The sequence below is a fragment of the Dendrobates tinctorius genome, unplaced genomic scaffold, assembly GCF_039654945.1.
Source record: "Dendrobates tinctorius isolate UK_male_01 unplaced genomic scaffold, ASM3965494v1 ptg000139l, whole genome shotgun sequence".
Classification (NCBI taxonomy): Eukaryota; Metazoa; Chordata; class Amphibia; order Anura; family Dendrobatidae; genus Dendrobates; species Dendrobates tinctorius.
This window is the reverse complement of record NW_027361807.1, coordinates 12,039,201-12,057,973: the sequence shown is the minus strand read 5'-3', so window position 1 is coordinate 12,057,973 and position 18,773 is coordinate 12,039,201. Positions and strand designations below refer to the sequence as shown.

The 18,773-nt window shown below is 45.3% G+C and overlaps 1 protein-coding gene across 2 annotated transcripts in view; it reads left to right on the top strand.

Moving 5' to 3' along the window:
- ANO4 (anoctamin 4) overlaps positions 1–18,773 on the top strand; it is a 384,866-nt gene that overhangs the window by 34,630 nt on the left and 331,463 nt on the right. Inside the window, exon 2 of one of the 2 annotated variants that reach the window (XM_073545027.1) lies at positions 18,645–18,725. In XM_073545027.1, coding sequence (XP_073401128.1) covers positions 18,645–18,725 — 81 coding nt within the window. Of the gene's footprint in view, positions 1–18,644; positions 18,726–18,773 lie in introns of those variants that run through there. The other variant, XM_073545026.1, reaches the window with a different exon arrangement.

The following is an 18,773-nucleotide window of genomic DNA, read 5'->3' as shown; positions in this document are numbered from 1 at the left end:
CGCACTATTAACCCTTGAACTTTGACATCTGTGCCCTCATCCCATGTGAGTTTTTGGCGCCCAAATTCAAATATTGGATGTATTTAATGAGAGAAGGCTGTATCTATTCACTATATGTCATCCCCTGAAGAAGAAGTGGTTTTTCACTTTGAAACGCGTTGGGAATAAAGATTTAAAAAGTTCCTTATGTGGTGAATTTTATCCTGGTCTCAGCAGCGCACAGTAAGCCTAAATATTTTATCCAAAAGGTGTAACATGAAGAGATAATTCTGCTCTATCTAAGAACTCTTCACCTTCCTTAATGGCCAGCTATTTCAAACTGTGGTTTGGCCATCAAATCAGAGATAAAAAGTGCGCTCAAAGTTCTCCCATTTCAGGCCTCCCTTTAAATTTTGTTGCAGTGTGTTAGTGGAGTTATTGACACCAGTTTGCTGGTAAAAATAGTTGCCTGCAGGCCAGCTATTTCAAACTGTGGTTTGTCCGTCACACGGATCAGAGATAAAAAGTGCTCTCAAAATTCTGCCATTTCTGGCCTCCACTTAAATTTTGTTGCAGTGTGTTAAAGAAGTGATTGACACCAGTTTGCTGGTAAAAATAGTTACCTATAGGCCAACTATTTAAAACTGTGGTTTGTCCGTAATACGGATCACATATAACTGCGCTCCAAATTCAGCCATTTGTAGTGAACGTGGAAAATATTGTCCTCCAACTAAAATGGGAAAGGTGCGCAGCAAGGGATGGGGAACTGGACGTGATGGTGCATGCCGAGGCCGAGCCTGTGGGCAAGCTGAAACTGTGCCACAACAAACACCCACATGTTCTCGCCCAACCGTCCTATCCCAATTACTAGGGGACCACAGCACACCACTATTGAACCCAGAGCAGTGTCAAAAAGTTGTTGGTTGGATAGTCGATGATGCCTCCAGTCACTTTGCCACCACCACCCTGTCTTCCACATGGTTAAGTCTCAGTAGCCGTGAGTCTGGACCGCATATTCCTCACCCTGATCCTCCTCCCTCCCACCATGCCAAGAGCCCAGAGACAACTGATCCCACACTTAGACACTCCGAAGAGCTGTTAACTTTTCCATTTATAGATTTGGGCCTCTCGCCTGGTCCACTTGAAGCGGGGCTAGAGGAGATCGCATGTAGCAATGCCCAAATATTTGAACAGCCACGGTCACATGAAGGTGACGGTGGGAAAGTGTCACAAGAGGTGGACGATGATGAGACACAATTGCCAGAAATTCAGGAGGAGGACCAGGGTGCGGAAGTGGAAGATGAGGTGGTGAATAATATAGTAACTGACCCAACCTGGCAGGAGGACATGCAAAGAGAGGACAGAAGCACACAGGGGGAGGGAGACGTAGCACCCTAACAGGCAGGAAGAAGCAGTGTGGTGGCCGCAGACAGAAGGTGACAACCGTTCCCCGTAACACCAACATGACGGAAGTTGGCAGTCCAACTGTTAGGTCTTCCCGAGTCTGGTTGTTTTTTAAAGACTGTGCCGATAACCCCAAAAAGGACATTTGCACCACTTGCCAAGCCAGCATCAGCAGGGTTAGCAAAACTACCAGCCTGACCACCACCAGCATGGTCAGGCACATGGCAGCAAAGCACCCAACTTTGAGGGCTGAACCCTAGGGTCCAGGAAGAGTGTCTATGGGTGACACCACTGCTTTTTATGCTGGTGGGCATGCAAGCCAATCCCCTGTCCATGATTGTCAGGGATCTCACAGGGGAAGGGGGCATCACCTTCGCTCACCTCGAGGGAGGGAATAGAAGGACTGGCTCTCTGGTGCCAACACTTGCTCCAGGTCATTCAGGGAACTGCACCGAGAGCAAATAGTTGCCGGAAAGGCTTCCCTTATAGGTACGAGTTACTGAGGCGCTCCCAGTGAGGGGGATATATATCACCAGTCCAGGCTGGGGATATATATACTGTATAAACCTCCTGGCCGTCACTGCCAGAGTTCCTCACTAAAACAATACGGTATTCTGCCACCAGTTCCTTGTTCGACATAAGCCCTGTCCGACAACAGGCTTGGATCGGATCAGAAAGCAACCCTGGTAGCGTACAATTGACCAACATTGCGTGCGGACGTGGGGATTCATGAATCGAGATAAAAAAGCAGCCCAAGATTAATTTTATATTTAATCGCCGAAAAGGCGCACTAGAAATATACAGGTATATATTTACAAGAACAATATACAGGTATACTACAAGGATAGAGTATAGATAGGTTGCAATTACCATGCTATGTGACTTGTGACCACTGGGAGGCACTGATGGATCACAGGTCCAAATTTTAGTTACAGGCTTTCCTGGCTGCAACAGCTAATGTATCCTCTGGCCATCAGAAAACTCAGCTCAAAATGAGCAGCTGTCTCATCTTCTAGGCTGTCCCTTCCCACAATCTGCTGCCTCCCCTGGGCTTGGGCTGCCTCCCTCCTCCCATGTCTGAGAATAAGATTTTCTGTCCAGAACCGTGGCTGGCCCATAACTTTGCGCCCGAAGCTCTGAATGGGTTGGTTGTACCACCACTGGATTCCGCTGGATTTTATCTGCGCATAGAGACCAAATATGCCTACTGTATGTAATTCCTATTAGCTGTGCTTTGTAACTCCAAAATCCAGAGTGCTACAGGTGGCTAAATAATATGGGCATGTGGGGAAAGGAACACCAATTCAGATTACATGCTCAGCTAGTCTCAGAGATATTGCATTCTGTTATTATAGGTCATTTTCCAGATTCAGTACCTCAGAGCTTGCTGTGACTTATTGTACCATGGGGTTTCCATGTGCTTAAGTCAGACAAAAGCGAGCTGGCTGCAGCTGCAGAAGATTTTACTCCATTGTTTTAAGAGCTTCAAAGGGTTTGTGTCTAGCTTTTTCATTAAAGATAAACACTGCATGGGTTTTTATGATCTTTGGGAATGCCAAGGAGGGGGCACATTTCAGGAGGGGAGAGACTTGAACTTCGTCCCTCACAATGATGCAAGCAAAGATACCTCCTGCCCTGTACATATCATGGCACACACTCAAGTGGCAACATCAGCAAACACGTCCATGTCCTTGTCCCAGCGCAGTGTTCAGCTGCCTTTTAGGCCCAAGTAGACGGAGGCTTTCCACAACCTGATGGTGGTGGCCATCCCTCAGTACTCGGTCCCCAGCCGCCACTATTTCTCCCGGTGTGCCGTCCCCTCATTACACAAGCATGTGTCCCACACCATTAGCTGTACCCTCAACAATGCAGTTACTAGGAAAGTCCACCTAACCACGGACACGTGGACAAGTGCTTGTGGGCAGTGACAGTATATCTTGCTGATGGCACAGTGGGTTAACATAGTGGAAGCCGGGAACCAGTCAGACATTGGGATGGAACAAATTCTCCTGGCGCTGAGGATTGCGTGCCCTAGGTCAATCAGGGTTGCCCCCACAGTCTATAGTTCCTGCACCTCATCCTCCTCTTCAACCTCCATCTCTGAAATGAGCACATCAGTCACAAGCTGGATGCACTGCATCACTGCCTCAGCCAAGCGGCAATAGTCTGTGCTGAAGCTAATATGCTTAGGTGACAAAACGCACAATGTTGAAGAGTTGTGGACAGCTCTGAAAGAGCAGGCAGATCTGTGGCTGACGCCGCTGAACATACAGTCAAGCATGGTCGTGCGTGACAATGGCCGGAACCTGGTGGCGGCTCTGAGGTGAGGCGAGGCGAGCTCTCACACGTACTATGCCTGGTCCATGTGCTTAACCTTGTGGCTCAGGGGTTTCTCAAAACCTACCCAGAGCTGCTGGATCTGCTTGTTAAAATATGCCACATGTGTGCCCATTTTAGAAAGTCAGCTACAGATTCCGCCGCCCTTGCCGTGCTTCAGCTTATGGCTCACCAACTGGTGTGTGATGTCCCAACACATTGGAACTTTACACTGCAGATGTTGGAAAGGATTTGTGAGCAGAAGAGGGCAGTTGTTTACTACTATCATCAACAAGGCCATCGGTATTCAGTTCAGACTCCACACATAACACCTCAGGATTGGACATGGATGTCAGACATATGTACCATCTTCCAAAACTTTGAGGACTCCACCAAGATGGTGAGCTGCGATGATGCCATAACTAGCATCACCATCCCTCTTCTCTGTGTTCTGAAATGCTCTCTGCTCATAAAGAGGATGCATTGCAGGCGGAGCACGATGAGATGGAGCAAGGAACCATAGAGGGTGATTACACACAGCCCAGCCTCATCTCATCCCAATGTGGATTGGGTGACAATGAGGAAGAGGAGGAGGAAGAACAGGAGCTAGTTTCATGCGCTATAGACGGTACTACCTGCACATCTGACATACTGTGTGTTCAGCATGTATGGCCTGAGGACATGAAGGAGGTGGGGGAGGAGAATAAGGAGAGCATGGTCAGTCGTCCTCTTGGTGAGGACACGGAAATCTTGCCTGTTAGCAGTCTGGTATGCATGGCTCAGTTTATGTTACGCTGCCTTTCCCGTGACCCTCACGTTCTTAAAATTTTTGGTAACAGTCATTACTGGTTGGTGTCACTTCTAGACCCACGCTACAATTTTCCATCACTTATTCCCGAGGCGGACAGGTCTAATAAAATGGGGCAATACCAGAAGTCCCTTGTTGAAGAATTTTTTCAAAAATTCCCATCTGAAAATGCTGGCAGCAGAAGTCACAGTTCATTGTACAACCAAGGACAGGCAAGAGAGATATAACTCCAATCCAGCAGAGGTAGGGGAACAATGGCAAAGTTTTGGGAGAGTTTTCTCAGACTCTCCCATCACACAGGCTTTGAGGCATGGGGTACTCACAAGGAGTGCAACGTGATTCCGTGATTCCTTTGTGCCTTATAATTATTGGGTATCCAAGCTGGACAAGTGGCATGAACTGGCTCACTTCACCTTGGAGGTCCTGGCCTGCCATGCCGCTAGCTTTTTGTCATCAGAGCGGGTTTTTATGGCCACTGGTGGAATTATAACTGATAAGCGCATCCGCCTGTCAACTAAAAATGCTGACAGGCTGACTCTTATAAAAATGAACAAGGGCTGGATTGAGCCAGACTTCTCAACACCACCAAATGATAGCAGCGTAACATAAACTCAAATCCAGTGTCTTTTTTTGGGAGGTCTATTCCCATGCACCTCTTCACACCCACACATGGGTATACGCTTCCTGATTTTGGCTATTTGCTGTTGTCATCCTCCTTCTCCTCATCCTCAATGTCCACCACAATATCACCAGGGTGGCCATGGTCTGTGATGCAACACCCACATAATTTTTTTAAAGGATATCTATGATGCCCATAAAAAAAATGATTATACAGTATGTTCATGTATACCCCTCATGGCTAAATGTTTGTCAGCCCACACACTTAGTGCATGGGCATTACAAGTTTAGGAGACTCACTCCTTTCTAATGGGAATATTTTTTATGAGGCCCTCCTCCACTTCTCTTCCAAGGGGCATTGGAGTGCCTCCAAATAAATTTTTTGCAGCCCTTGCATTCACTGAATAGGCAAACACTATGGGAGACCCACTTCCTAATAATGGGAACATTTTTTCATGAGGCCCTCTGCTATGTCTCTTCAAAGGGGCATTGGAGTGCCTTCAAATTTTTGGCAGCCCTTGCATTCACTACATAGGCAAACAGTATGGGAGACCCACTTCATAATAATGGGAACATTGTTGTCAGGAGGCCCTCCTGTATGTTTCTTCAAAGGGGTATTGGAGTGCGTCCAAATTTTGGGCAGCCCTGCCACTCACTGCATACGCAATGACAGTATAGGAGACCCACTATTTAATAATGGGAACAACAAAGCATAGCCGGCTGATAGCTCTATAAGAATAGGGAGGGCCGACTGCTGGCCCTTTAAGAATAGTAAAGGTCACCTGATGGCCCTATAAAAATAGGCTTTGTGACTTTCAGAGTCCCTCCTTCATAAATGAAACAGGATGTGTCTGATGATGTGTCACACACCACATGGCCAGATAAAGTTGTAAATTGCTAAAATGACATTTCCAAGTGAATGCATTTGTCTTGGTTGAAAGCAATGCTAATTTTCAAAAATGCATTAAAAACACTACGTGGGAACATAGCCCAAGGTGTTGAGGATCATTTTTGTTTTGGTTATTTATTTTGCCTTATATATAAGTCATTACCCTGGAAAGGATGTTCCTTAACATATTTCCCAGGAAAATACATTTTGGCTTCGTTTTTTATGTTTTAATGTGAGTCTGTAAAAATGCCGTAAGACTCTGACAACATTGCTCACAGCTGTGACCTGACAGTCAAAAATGCTTCCAGGGGTCTTCCCCATGCTATTACCATGTCATTGAGCACTGTTTCCATCGATTTCCGCAATTTCCAGTCCCTCTGCAGACAGCCAGAAAAACGCTCGAATTTCCCATAGACTTTCATTGGGCTCGTTGCTCGAGTCGAGTACCCGAGCATTCTAATTAGCTCGACCATCACTATTAGTTAGTATATTATTAGTTAGTATATTATTGCAGTTTATTATTAGCTAGTATATTAGTGTAGTATATTATTAGTTAGCATATTATTGTAGCATATTATTAGTACTGTATATTATTGTAGTATATTATTAGTGTGACGCTAGTCACTTCTCCCAGCCAAACCATGAGTGAGTCAGAGTGGTCAATTAGTCCAAGGTCAGAAGCCAGGAGGGTACATCATAAACAGAAGGAAGAGACAAAAGCGAAGTCAGGTAACGTTCTGAGGTCAGAGGACGGGAGTATAACGGATCAGAGCTGAAGGGGTTAAACAGACGGATGATCAGAATGAAGTCCTAGGTCAGGCAACAGATCAAGCAAACAGAATTCTTTGCACAGGAAAGCACAAGGCGCAAAGCACAAACCTCACAGGCTGAATGTACATCTGGCAGTGTTTTGGGAGACAGTTAAGACGCATGGCCATTAACTGGAATAAGGAACACATGAAGACAGCCGACGCCTCACAATCTCAGATTGGACAGTCGAGCTGTCAATGAACACATATACAGCTCAGCACGCCCCTGTACCAGATTAGATGGCCAAGCTGTCAGTAATTGCATCCCAGACACCCTGAGGGGTGGAACCGTTACAATTAGTTAATATATTATTGCAGTATATTATTAGTTAGTGTATTACTGTAGTACAGTGGATACTGAAAGTATTCAGACCAATTTAAATTTTTCACTCTTTGTTTCATTGCAGCCATTTGGTAAATTCAAAAAGATCATTTTTTTCTCGTTAATGTACATTCTGCACCCCATCTTGATTGAAAAAAACAGAAATGTAGAAATTTCTTCAAATTTATTAAAAAGGAAATACTGAAATATCACATGGTCATAAGTAGTGATGAGCGAGTATACTCGTTGCTCGGTTTTTCCCGAGCATACTTGGGTGGTCTCCGAGTATTTTGGCGTGCTCAGAGATTTAGTTTCTGTCGATGGAGCTGCATGATTTGTGGCTGCTGGACAGGCTGAATACATGTGAGGAATGCCTGTTTGTTAGGAAATTCCCACATGTATTCAGGCTGTCCAGCATCCGTAAATCATGCAGCTGAGGCGATGAAAACTAAATCTCCGAGCACGCCAAAATACTCGGAGATCACCAAAGCATGCTTTGTGAAACCCGACCAACGAGTATACGCGCTCATCACTAGTCATAAGTATTCAGACCCTTTGCTCAGACACAAATATTTAAGTCACATGCTGTCCATTTCCTTGTGATCTTACTTGAGATGGTTCTACTCCTTCATTGGAGTCCAGCTTTGTTTAATTAAATTGATAGGACTTGATTTGTAAAGGAACACACTTGTCTATATAAGACCTCACAACTCACAGTGCATGTCAGACCAAATGAGAATCATGAGGTCAAAGGAGCTCAGAGACAGAATTGTGGCAAGGCACACATCTGGCCATGGTTACAAAAGAATTTCTGCAGTACTCAAGGTTCCTAAGAGCACAGTGGCCTCCATAACCCTTAAAAGGAAGACGTTTGTGACCACCAGAATTCTTCCTAGACCTGGCCGTGCAGCCAAACTGAGCAATCGTGGGAGAAGAGCCTTGGTGAGACAGGTAAAGAAGAACCCCAATATCACTGTGGCTGAGTTCCACAGATGCAGTAGGGAGATGCGAGAAAGTTCCACAAAGTCAACTATCACTGCAGGCCTCCATCAGTCAGGCTTTTATGGCAGAGTGCCCAACGCAAGGCTCTCCTCAGTGTAAGACATATGAAAACACACAGAGTTTGCTAAAAAACACATGAAGGACTCCCAGACTATGAGAAATAAGATTCTCTGGTCTGATGAGACGAAAATAGAACTTTTTGGTGATAATTTTAAACTATGTCTGGAGAAAACCAGGCACTGCTCATCACCTGCCCAATACAATCCCAACAGTGAAACATGGTGGTGGCAGCATCATGCTATGGGGGTGTTTTTCAGCTGCAGGAACAGGATGACTGGTTGCAATTGAAGGAAACATGAATGTGGCCAAGTATAGAGATATCCTGGATGAAAACCTCTTCCAGAGTGCTCTCGACCTCAGACTTGGCCGAAGGCCCACCTTCCAACAAGACAATGACCCAAAGACACAGTTAAAATAATAAAGGAGTGGCTTCAGAACAACTCTGTGACCATTCTAGACTGGCCCAGCCAGAGCCCTGACCTAAACCCCATTGAGCATCTCTGGAGAGAGTTGAAAATGGCTGTCCACCAACGTTCACCATCCAACCTGATGAAACTGGAGAGGATCTGCAAGGAAAAATGGCAGAGGATCCTCAAATCCAGGTGTGAAAAACTTGTTGAATCATTCCCAAGAAGACTCATGGCTGTACTAGCTCAAAAGGGTGCTTCTACTCAATTCTGAGCAAAGGGTCTGAATACTTATGACCATGTGATATTTCAGTTTTTCTTTAAAAAATTTTGAAAAATTTCTACATTTCTGTTTTATGTTTTTTTTTCAGTCAAGATGGGGTGCAGAGTGTACATTAATGAGATTAAAAAATGAACTTTTTTGAATTTATCAAATGGCTGCAATGTAACAAAGAGTGAAAAATTTAAAGGTGTCTGAATACTTTCCATACCCACTGTATATTTTTCGGTAGTATAGTATTGCAGTATATTATTAGTTAGTATATTATTGTAGTATGTTATTAATTAGTTTATTATTGTAGTATATTATTAGTATATTATTGTAGTTTATTATTGCCTGAACATAGTAACTAACTGTGGTTAGTTATAACAAATTATAATGATTATATTGTCACTGTTTAACATAGCAATGCTCCCACATTAGTACACGGAACAAAACCGGCACAATTCTTTTGAAGCAAAATGGGTTTTTTTTTAAACATAATATTAACCCCTTAACGACTGCCGATACAACTTCTAACGGCGACAGTTAAGGGGCCTTATTCCTCCTGCACCTCATGCTCCTTCTTTTAAGGGTGTGTGCACACGTTGCAGATTCTGCTGCGGAACCGCAGTAGATTTGGCCCTGCGGATCTACAGCAGTTTCTGCTGCGTTGTACAGTAGCACTCTAGTCAATGAAAAATAAAAAACGCAGTGCACACGCTGCAGATTTTTCCGCGCGGATTAGCTGCGGTTTTAAATCCGCAGCATGTCACTTCTTTGTGCGGAATCCGCAGCGGTTTGACACCTGCTCCATTACCAGGTGTCAAAACGCAGGGGAAAACCGCAGGCTAATCCGCACTAAATCCGCAAACCGCAGGCTAATCCGCAAGTAAAATGCTGGTCATTTGACCTGCGGTTTTACCTGCGGATTTAGCTAAATCTGCGCGGAAAAATCCACAGCACAATGTGCACACACCCTAACACAGCTTCCTCCTGCACATCACGCTCTTGCTTTATACACAGCAATTTTCTGCAGCACAACTTTTCTCCCTTATAGTCACCTCCTCCGGCATCACCTCACACTCCTCTTCCATAGACAATTGGAAACACATGTGTAATAACGTGCAGGAGGAATATAAGTCACCACGGAGCAGGCAGACCAACAGTAAAAGAGGAGGTTTATTTACAGAAAATGCTGTAACAGGTGATATCAGAGACTGAAGAAATAACAGAAGTGCAAAACAACAGACAGTTATTCTCTTATGGGGATGAAACTTATCAGTTCCTGGAGATCTTGCTTGTAGAGATCACTCTTCTCCCACGTAGGTACCCAGGCACCAGGGGTGCTTGATGTTGTCTGAATCTGGGGTCCTAGGTATAGTCCAACTGGCGTGAGCGCTCAAGGGGTATGCGGATGGCAGTATCCCCCTGCATGCAAGGTTCTTCCCTCTGCTGCGGCAGCGGCGTTCCCTCACCAGGGTCATGGCTCTGTCTGGGACAGTCTCTCTTGGCAGGTCAGTGTCATGTTACAGTATGTTCCTCGGTCACAGGGAAGCGTCTCAGGATATAGCAGGGTCTCACTGCAGGGGAGCGTCTTAAAGGGAATCTGTCACCCCTTTTTTGAGATATCATATAATGATATCATTCAATTGTGTGTCACATAAGGATTCTCTTAGTACTTTTGCCTCCCCTTGACCCCGCACCTTTCATGCATAAATACCTTTTTTATATCGGTTCAGATGTATGTAAACTGCCCCCATGTCTGCATTCTGCCCCATGTCTGCATTCTGCCCCCATATCTGCATTCTGCCCCCATCATGTCGTGCAATCTGCCCCATGTCTGCATTCTGCCCCCATGACTTGCAGTCTGCCCCATGTCTACATTCTGCCCCATTATGTCTTGCAATCTGCCCCCACGTCTGCATTCTGCCCCGGTGTCTTGCATTCTGCCCCCCATATCTCCGTCTGTCCCAGGTCCCCTGGATTGCCGCTTTCAATAAAAATAAAAAATAAAAAAACAAGTCCTCTTACCTGGCCATGCTCCAGCGGCAAAGCTCCCTCCACGCAGCTGAAGCGCGCACTCGCCGGTGACTTACAATGACGTCAGATGCCGGTGACATGCACACTGCGGCTGATGTCAGCTACCAGCCTTTGATTGGCTGGTGACTGTTAACTATTGACGTGTGGGCTGGCAGGCCCACATGTCAATAGGGTTCAACTGCCGCACCACAGCGTGCCGCACCACAGCGTGCCGCACCACTAAGGGTCTAGTTTAGCCTGCTGGTAGGGGCTCAGTGAGCAGATGAGACGGGGCCCGATGTGGGCCCCCTCTGCCCACTGGGCCCCATACGCCAGTCAGGGCGGCCCTGCCTGATGTATCATGTTTTTCTAAGGTCATGTGTTGAAGGAAGGTCTTATGATAAACATACATGTCCTCTGGTTCACATCTGCAGATGCAAGGAGACAGAGAATGTGACACTCAGCATTGGATTGGAGTACCTTGGGCCCACCAGAGAAAAATCATTCTTGGGGCCCACCATCATACCTCCCAACTTTTGAAGAAGGGAAAGAGGGACAAAAGTTGCAGCATGCTGTGGCAAATTTTAGGCCATGCCCCCAACCACACCCATTTCACAACTAGTCACACCCATGTCCACGCCCCTACATTACCCATTTAGCACTGTTGATCACACTGACTGGTACTGAGGGCACAGTGGCTGGCATTATGGGCACAGTAGCTGGCATTGTGGGCACAGTGGCTGGTACTGTGGGCACACTGACTGGTACTGAGGAAAAGAAAAAACAGAGAGAGAGAAAAGAAAACAGAGAGAAAGAAAGAACAGAGAATGAAAGAAATAACAGAGACAGAAAGAAAGCAGGGAAAGAAAGAACAGAGAAAGAGAAAGAAAGAGGGGAAGAAAGAAAGAACAGAGAGAGAAAGAAACAGAGAGAGAGAAAGAAAGAACAGAGAGCAAACAAGAAAGAGGAAAGAAAGAACAGAGAAAGAAAGAAAGAAAGAAAGAGAAAGAGAGAACAGAGAGGGAGAGAAAAAGAACAGAGAGAGAAAGAAAGAACAAAGAGAGAAAGAAAGAGGGGAAAGAAAGCACAGAGAGATAGAAAGAAAGAACAGAGAAAGAGAAAGGAAGATTAGAAAGAGAAAGAGAGAACAGAGAGAAAGGAAGAACAGAGAGAGAGAAAGAAAGAGGGGAAAGAAAGAACAGAGAGAAAAAGAAAGAGGGGAAAGAAAGACCAGAGAGAAAAAGAAAGAGGGGGAAGAAAGGGAGAAGAAAGAAAGAAAGAAAGAAAAGAAAGAACAGAGCGAGAGAAAGAAAGAACAGAGAGAGGAAAATAAATATCAGGGAGAGAAAGAAAGAACAGAGAGAGAAAGAAAGAAAGAACAGAGAGAGAGAAAAAAAAACAGAGAGAAAGAAAGAACAGAGAAAGAAAGAAACAGAGAGAGAAAAAAAGATTAGAGAGGGAAAGAGAAAGCAGAACGAGGAAGAAAGAAAGAACAAAGAGAGAGAAAGAAATTGTCACTCCACCTCCGCATACTCACCCGGCCTCCGCTCCCACACCGCAGCCCCCCGCCGCCCGACAGCCACGGCGGTCCCTTCGGAAAGGCTCACGGCCGATGGGGTCTCTGCATGCAATGCGCATGCGCCATAGGCCGTGGCCGCGTCTCCCTCCTGTCACTTGTGCTCTGGCAATGTCCTGACCCGGAAGCACCTACGGACCAATGGCAGACCTGACAGGGTCATATCAGGCCGCTCCCCCCTGAGGGAGGCGCCTGATCGTTGTGTTTGCTAGCACACTGGGCCCTGTTTCCTTGTGTGCTCTCTGCCGTCTCGCAGTCCTGCCTTCCGTGGTCCCTGCAGTAGCCCCGCAGTCCGGTGCTCCGTGGGTCCAGCTAGCTACACTCCAGTCCTGCCTTCGGTGTTCCTGCTCCACCCTGCTATCCTCACTCCAGTCCTTCAGTCTTACTCCAGTCCTGCCTCCGGCGTTCCTGCTTCATCCTGCTATCCACACTCTAGTCCTTCAGTCCTACTCCAGTCTTGCCTCCGGTGTTCCTGCTCCACCCTGCTATCAACACTCCAGTCCTTCAGTCCTACTCCAGTCTTGCTTCCGGTGTTCCTGCTCCACCCTTCTATCCACACTTCAGTCCTTCAGTCATATTCCAGTCCTGCCTCTGATGTTCCTGCTCCATTCAGCTATCCGCACGCCAGTCCTTCAGTCCTACTCCAGTCCTGCCTCCGGTGTTCCTGCTCCATCCTGCTATCCACACTCCAGTCCTACAGTCCTACTCCAATCCTGTCTCCTGTGTTCCTGCTCCGTCCTTTTGTCTATGCTCCAGTCCTGCAGTCCTACTCCGGTCTAGTCTCCAGTGATCCCGCTCTGTTGTCTACGCTTCAGTCCCGCACTCCTACTCCAGTCCGTCATGAGCCGCCCCTCTCGGTACCGGCTATCGTGGTACCCGAACCCCTGGGCCTGCTCCTAACGATCCCTGTATAGGGGTCGGCTCCACCTGGCAGCTTGGTTCCATGGTCCAGAGGTTCCACTCCTGGAGATTTGTCTCCTGACTAGCCGTGGTAACAGAAATAAAGAGCAGAGAGAGAAAGAAAGAACAGAGAGAAAGAAAGAGAGGAAAGAAAGAACAGAGAGAGAAAGAAAGAGGGGAACGAAAGAGCAGAGAGGGAAATAAAGAAAGAAAGAGAAAGAAAGAACAGAGGGAGAGAGAAAGAAAGAACAGAGAGAAAGAAAGAAAGAGCGGCCAACTCCACCGCAGCAGCAGACGCAGGAGTGTGCCTTTGGTGCCGGTGCCGTATCTTGCAATGGCGCCGCGCAGCTGCACACGGGGTTTTCTTCTGGACCCTACCCGCTCCAGGGTGGAGTTGCTCCACCCGTTCAGCATCAGACTCCATCCTTTTTCGGGGATCTGTTGCAAGGGGCAAGGCTTCCTCCTCTTTCATCGCACCCACCATGGGCAGACACTGCTCACCAAAGGATGCATCTCAGGCCCGGTCCACTGTCTCTGACACATGGAATTTTGCACTATTTTCAAGTCAGGATGCCCACAAGGGGTGGGGTTGAAGTTGCCCTCAATCTCCACACCATTTTCTGCATTTTCTGCCGTCTTTGTCACATTCAGGGTATCTATCACATTCAGGACATGTCACATTCAGGGCACTTCCTTGTCACATTAATAGCATTTTCACATTGCAAGGTTTCCAGATCCTGCCGAACTATGCCAAGTACAACGGAGACCAGGGTTAACGGTGGCAGCTCTGTCGCAATCTCTCCCTCCGTGACATAAACACACTGTCCTTCTGTAGTGCACTTACTTGTAAGACTGGTTCCTCCCTGGACTACTGGGCTTTCTTTTCCATCAGCACTACACAATGACAGAGTCCAAATCCAGTTTCAACAAAACAACTTTACTCAGTTCGTCCAGTATAGTCACAGAAACAGCACTAGGTTCTTCACTTAATATCACCATTCTGTTCCCTGTACTGTCCCTCACTTTTCCAGGAATATCGCAGGGTCGTTCCGTCGTCTTCATTACCGCAGCTTTTCGACTGGTAAGACTAACCCGCTTCAGGAGTCCCCCGCCCGCTTCCCTCTCCAGAGTTGAATTATGGCTCTTCCATTCCTTGCTAGGTCGTAGACCCTGGACATTTAGGGTTGTTCCCACGAAGTTAGCTGCTACCATCTTGATGCTGCCCTGTATTCCTCCACTGCCATGTGACTGTCAGCCCCAGGCCCTGGACGGCTGGGCTCCCAAGTTAAAGATTACGGGACACAACTGTCCTGTCCTGGCTCCCAGCCCTTACTGATTAACCCCAGGAAGCTCCCCAACTACTCCCAGTTGGCCCCTCCTAACTCACTAAATCCTATTAGTATAACCTCCTCTTATCTTACTCTATCGTGCCCTCCCTAGTGGGCTAAAACTAAACTCTACACTTTCCCTATATCTGTTTAACACAAGAACATATATATATATATTTATATATTTATATACTGTATTTATACAATACATGACACAACATGGCAATATTATAAGACATATAAAATATACCAGCTTCTCAGGGGCGTAATCAAGGAATGTGGGGCATGATCTAGCCTCTGTACCCCCTTACATTTACATGTACGTTTATTTGAGTAATATGCCCATATAATTCTCTTTTTTCTTTTTTTTATTCAAATTGGGCTAGGGTGTGGTTTTTGGTCTGGGGAAGGGAGTAGTCCTCTGTAAAAAGGCCGCCTCCCTTTTAGGGGATCTATACCCTGCAGTGCACCAGTGGGTAGGGCTCGTGCAGATGAAGAGCATAGCTTGCAGGTAGATGCTACTGCGAATGTACCGCCGCCATTTTGTTGGAGCAAAAAAAATTGTGCTTCAGCAAAATGGCATTGGTGCATGTGCAGTAGTATTTATCAGCAAGAAATAGATGCTACTGCGCAGGTGCCACCGTCGATATTTTGCTGGAGTTATTTTTTTTTTAAAGACCACAATATAAACTGCGTAAGTGAAGCACATTATTTAAAATAGGAGGCAGGTCACTGAAGGTTCAGCGACCTGTCATTTAAGCCCAAAGGATTAAGATGAGGCCAGAGCACAAGAACGCCCTGCCCACAGGCTGCCCCGAAATACGAGAATCTCATTAACTGAAAATTGTAAACAAAGATTAAAGAACAACCAGAAAACTGATTTTTTTAAACTCAGGTAACATTTTAATCAGTGTAACAGTGCCAACCTGACAATGCCTGTAGTTTAGTTAGCAAAATCCTGATGACAGGTTCAATCTAAAAGATTCAGCTAGTCAGTTTTTAATCACATGATGTGCTAATGGAAAACAGAAGGATTAGCTGGGTAGAAAGGAAAATGAGCAATTGTAAGCACATAGTGCTATATAATATGATGATTGCAATATATACTGCTCAAAAAAAATAAAGGGAACACTAAACAATACATTGTATTGTTTAGTGTTCCCTTTTTTTTTTTGAGCAGTATATGAAGACGATAAAAAATGTGATGGGAGGAGGGCTTCTTTAATTTGAATGAATCCATTCTGCGACAAGTGAAGATCCGGTTACAGCATTGGAGTACAGAACCATTTATTCCAATTTGTATATTCATTGCTGTTTTAAAGTTTCTGAGGTCACATCAGTATAATAAATAGAAACCATGAAATTGGACTAAGGCTCCGATTTATCAGGACCAGTGATTTTCATGCCTGTCTTGAAGAAGGGACGTCAGACGCTCCTGATTCATTAAATAAGTGCATGCAAGTTGGAACGTCGGTCAAGTGGCATACATCCATTTGTCAAGTGGCATGCATCTCACCACAAATCTTACTTCATGCAGTGATTGGAGTAAGATATCTGGCATAAAGAATGCTGCAGCTCATCATAAATTAGGCAAGCTGTGGTGCCACACACTCATGCACCCCTGACCACCTTAGCTTCACTGCCTTTGACAGAGCTGGAAGAAATTGGTGTGAAAACACCAAAAGTTGCAAAGTTTTTGTGCAAATTCCAAGTTGTGCAAAAACATTTCAACTTTTCAAAGCAATTACACCAGAATTCTGTTGAAATTGTTTTGATGAATCTAACGCCGTAAAGTGTAATATTACAGCATGTGATAACAAAGATGTACAGGTGCATCTCAAAACTAGAATATCATCAAAAAGTTAATTTATTTCAGTTGTTCAATACAAAAAGTGAAACTCATATTATATAGAGTCATTACAAACAGAGTGCGCTGACTTTGGTCTTGATAAAACACAGTGGACCTACACCAGCAAATGACATGGCTCCCGAAACCATCATTGATTGTGGATACTTCACACTAGACCTTGGAAATCAAGGTACCAAAGTCAGGAGGAAGAGTGGAGAGACAGACAATCCACAATCAGTGATGATTTTGGGAGAAATGTCATCTGCTGGTGAAGGTCCACTGTGTTTTATCAAGACCAAAGTCAGCGCAGCCGTCTACCAGGAAATTTTAGAGCACTTCATGCTTCCCTCTGCTGACAAACTTTTTGGAGATGAAAATTTCATTCTCCAGCAGGACTTGGAACCTGTCCACACTGCCAAAAGTGCCAATTCCTGGTTTAAAAACAAAAGTATCGCTGTGCTTGATTGGCCAGAAAACTCGCCTGACCTTAACCCCATAGAGACTCTATAGGGTATTGTCAATAGGAAGATGAGAGACACCAGTCCCAACAATGCAGACCAGCTGAAGGCTGCTATCAAAGCAACCTGGGCTTACAAAACACCTCAGCAGTGACACAGGCTGATCACCTCCATGCCATGCTGCATTGATGCAGTAATTGATGCCAAAGGAGCCCCGACCAAGTATTGAGTGTATTTACTGAATATACATTTCAGTAGGCCAACATTTCAGATTTTGAAATCATTTTTTCAAGCTGGTGTCATAAATTATTCTAATTTAAATAAATTAACTTTTTGATGATATTCTAATTTTGTGAGATGTACCTGCAATTGGATTAAAAGGAACCTATCAGCTGATTCATGCTGCCCGAACTACAGACAACAGTCTTGCTCAACAAACTTCCATGTTCTACTCTGAAATGCCACAGTTGGAAGCTCATGAATAGGGATAAACCGGTTAGTCTAGTTGAATGAAGCCAATGGAGATGTGTCAGGAAAACCGCACTGCACTTGCTCACTGAGCCAGGGCGCGTGTCCTGAGTACAAAGACTGTGCACAAAGATACCTGCGGAGCGAGCAGCAGTGGTGACAATGCATGCTCCAGGACCTGAATCACGTGACTGCTGGGGGCGTGGCCTAAGCTCCACAGAGCTAGGAGCTGCAGGGAAACTCCTAGAAGGGTAACTACAGGACAATGTTACCAAGGAGCATAGACAGAGACAGACACCAGATCAAGCCGGGTCAAAGCACGAGATAGCAGGACAGTACCAAAGGGATTAGACAGAAAGAATAGTCAGGACGTATCAATAGATCAGAAAACCAGAACAGGTATTAGACGGTACAATAGGGGTAAACTGTAACGGAGTAACGATAGCCAAGCCAGGAGGTCAGAACCAGAAAAGACAATGGTACCAAAAACGAGAGACGGAGTACAGAGTGAAGGAACAAGCCGGGTCATACACGGGAAGCAAACAAACAATGCAGAGTACACACACACCAGGGGTCAGACACACCAGAATAGCAGTATAACTGACAGAGAATGCCAGTATGGAGTGAGCATAAATACCCCTCCCAGATCCAAAGAGAGGCCGGCAATGTTAACCCTGTCAGAACAGGACATTAACCATGTCCTAACCATGACAAGATGTTCTTCTTGGACTTGTTACATTGTTTCAATCCGAGCTTTTAGCAAAATTTTTCTCTAAAATGCTGCAGTGTTTTGGAGAAAAACATAAATCTTTGTATCTGATTCATGCTGCTCGTAGCTGGGTTACCTTTAAATGATGTCAAATGTACTGGAAATATTACAAAATATATGACCATAAAGAATGTGTGTAGTGTAAAGGAACCCTATTAATATCTACTAAGATCCTCAGTTTATTTCATATAAAGCATTTCTGTTATTCCAGCAGAAAAGAAGCACTGACCTGCCAGTTGTGAGTCATTCTGGCTAGACATGTACTGCAGGTGAAATTTATGGCTGCGCACACTTGTTATGGTATATTGTTGAGCAAATGACCCTCTAGAGATGGCAAAATTGCAAAATCGTTTTACTAGCTTTATCTTTCAGTTTCTCATGATATTTTTCATATTTTACAGAGACAGATCCTAATAGTGGCAGCTACAATAATCTGTCCAGTGGGACGAGCTACTACAGCTGTGTCAGTCAGATCACTATAGGTAAGGAGCAATATCATAAAAAGCAAAACCAGAAAAGATCAGTATGTT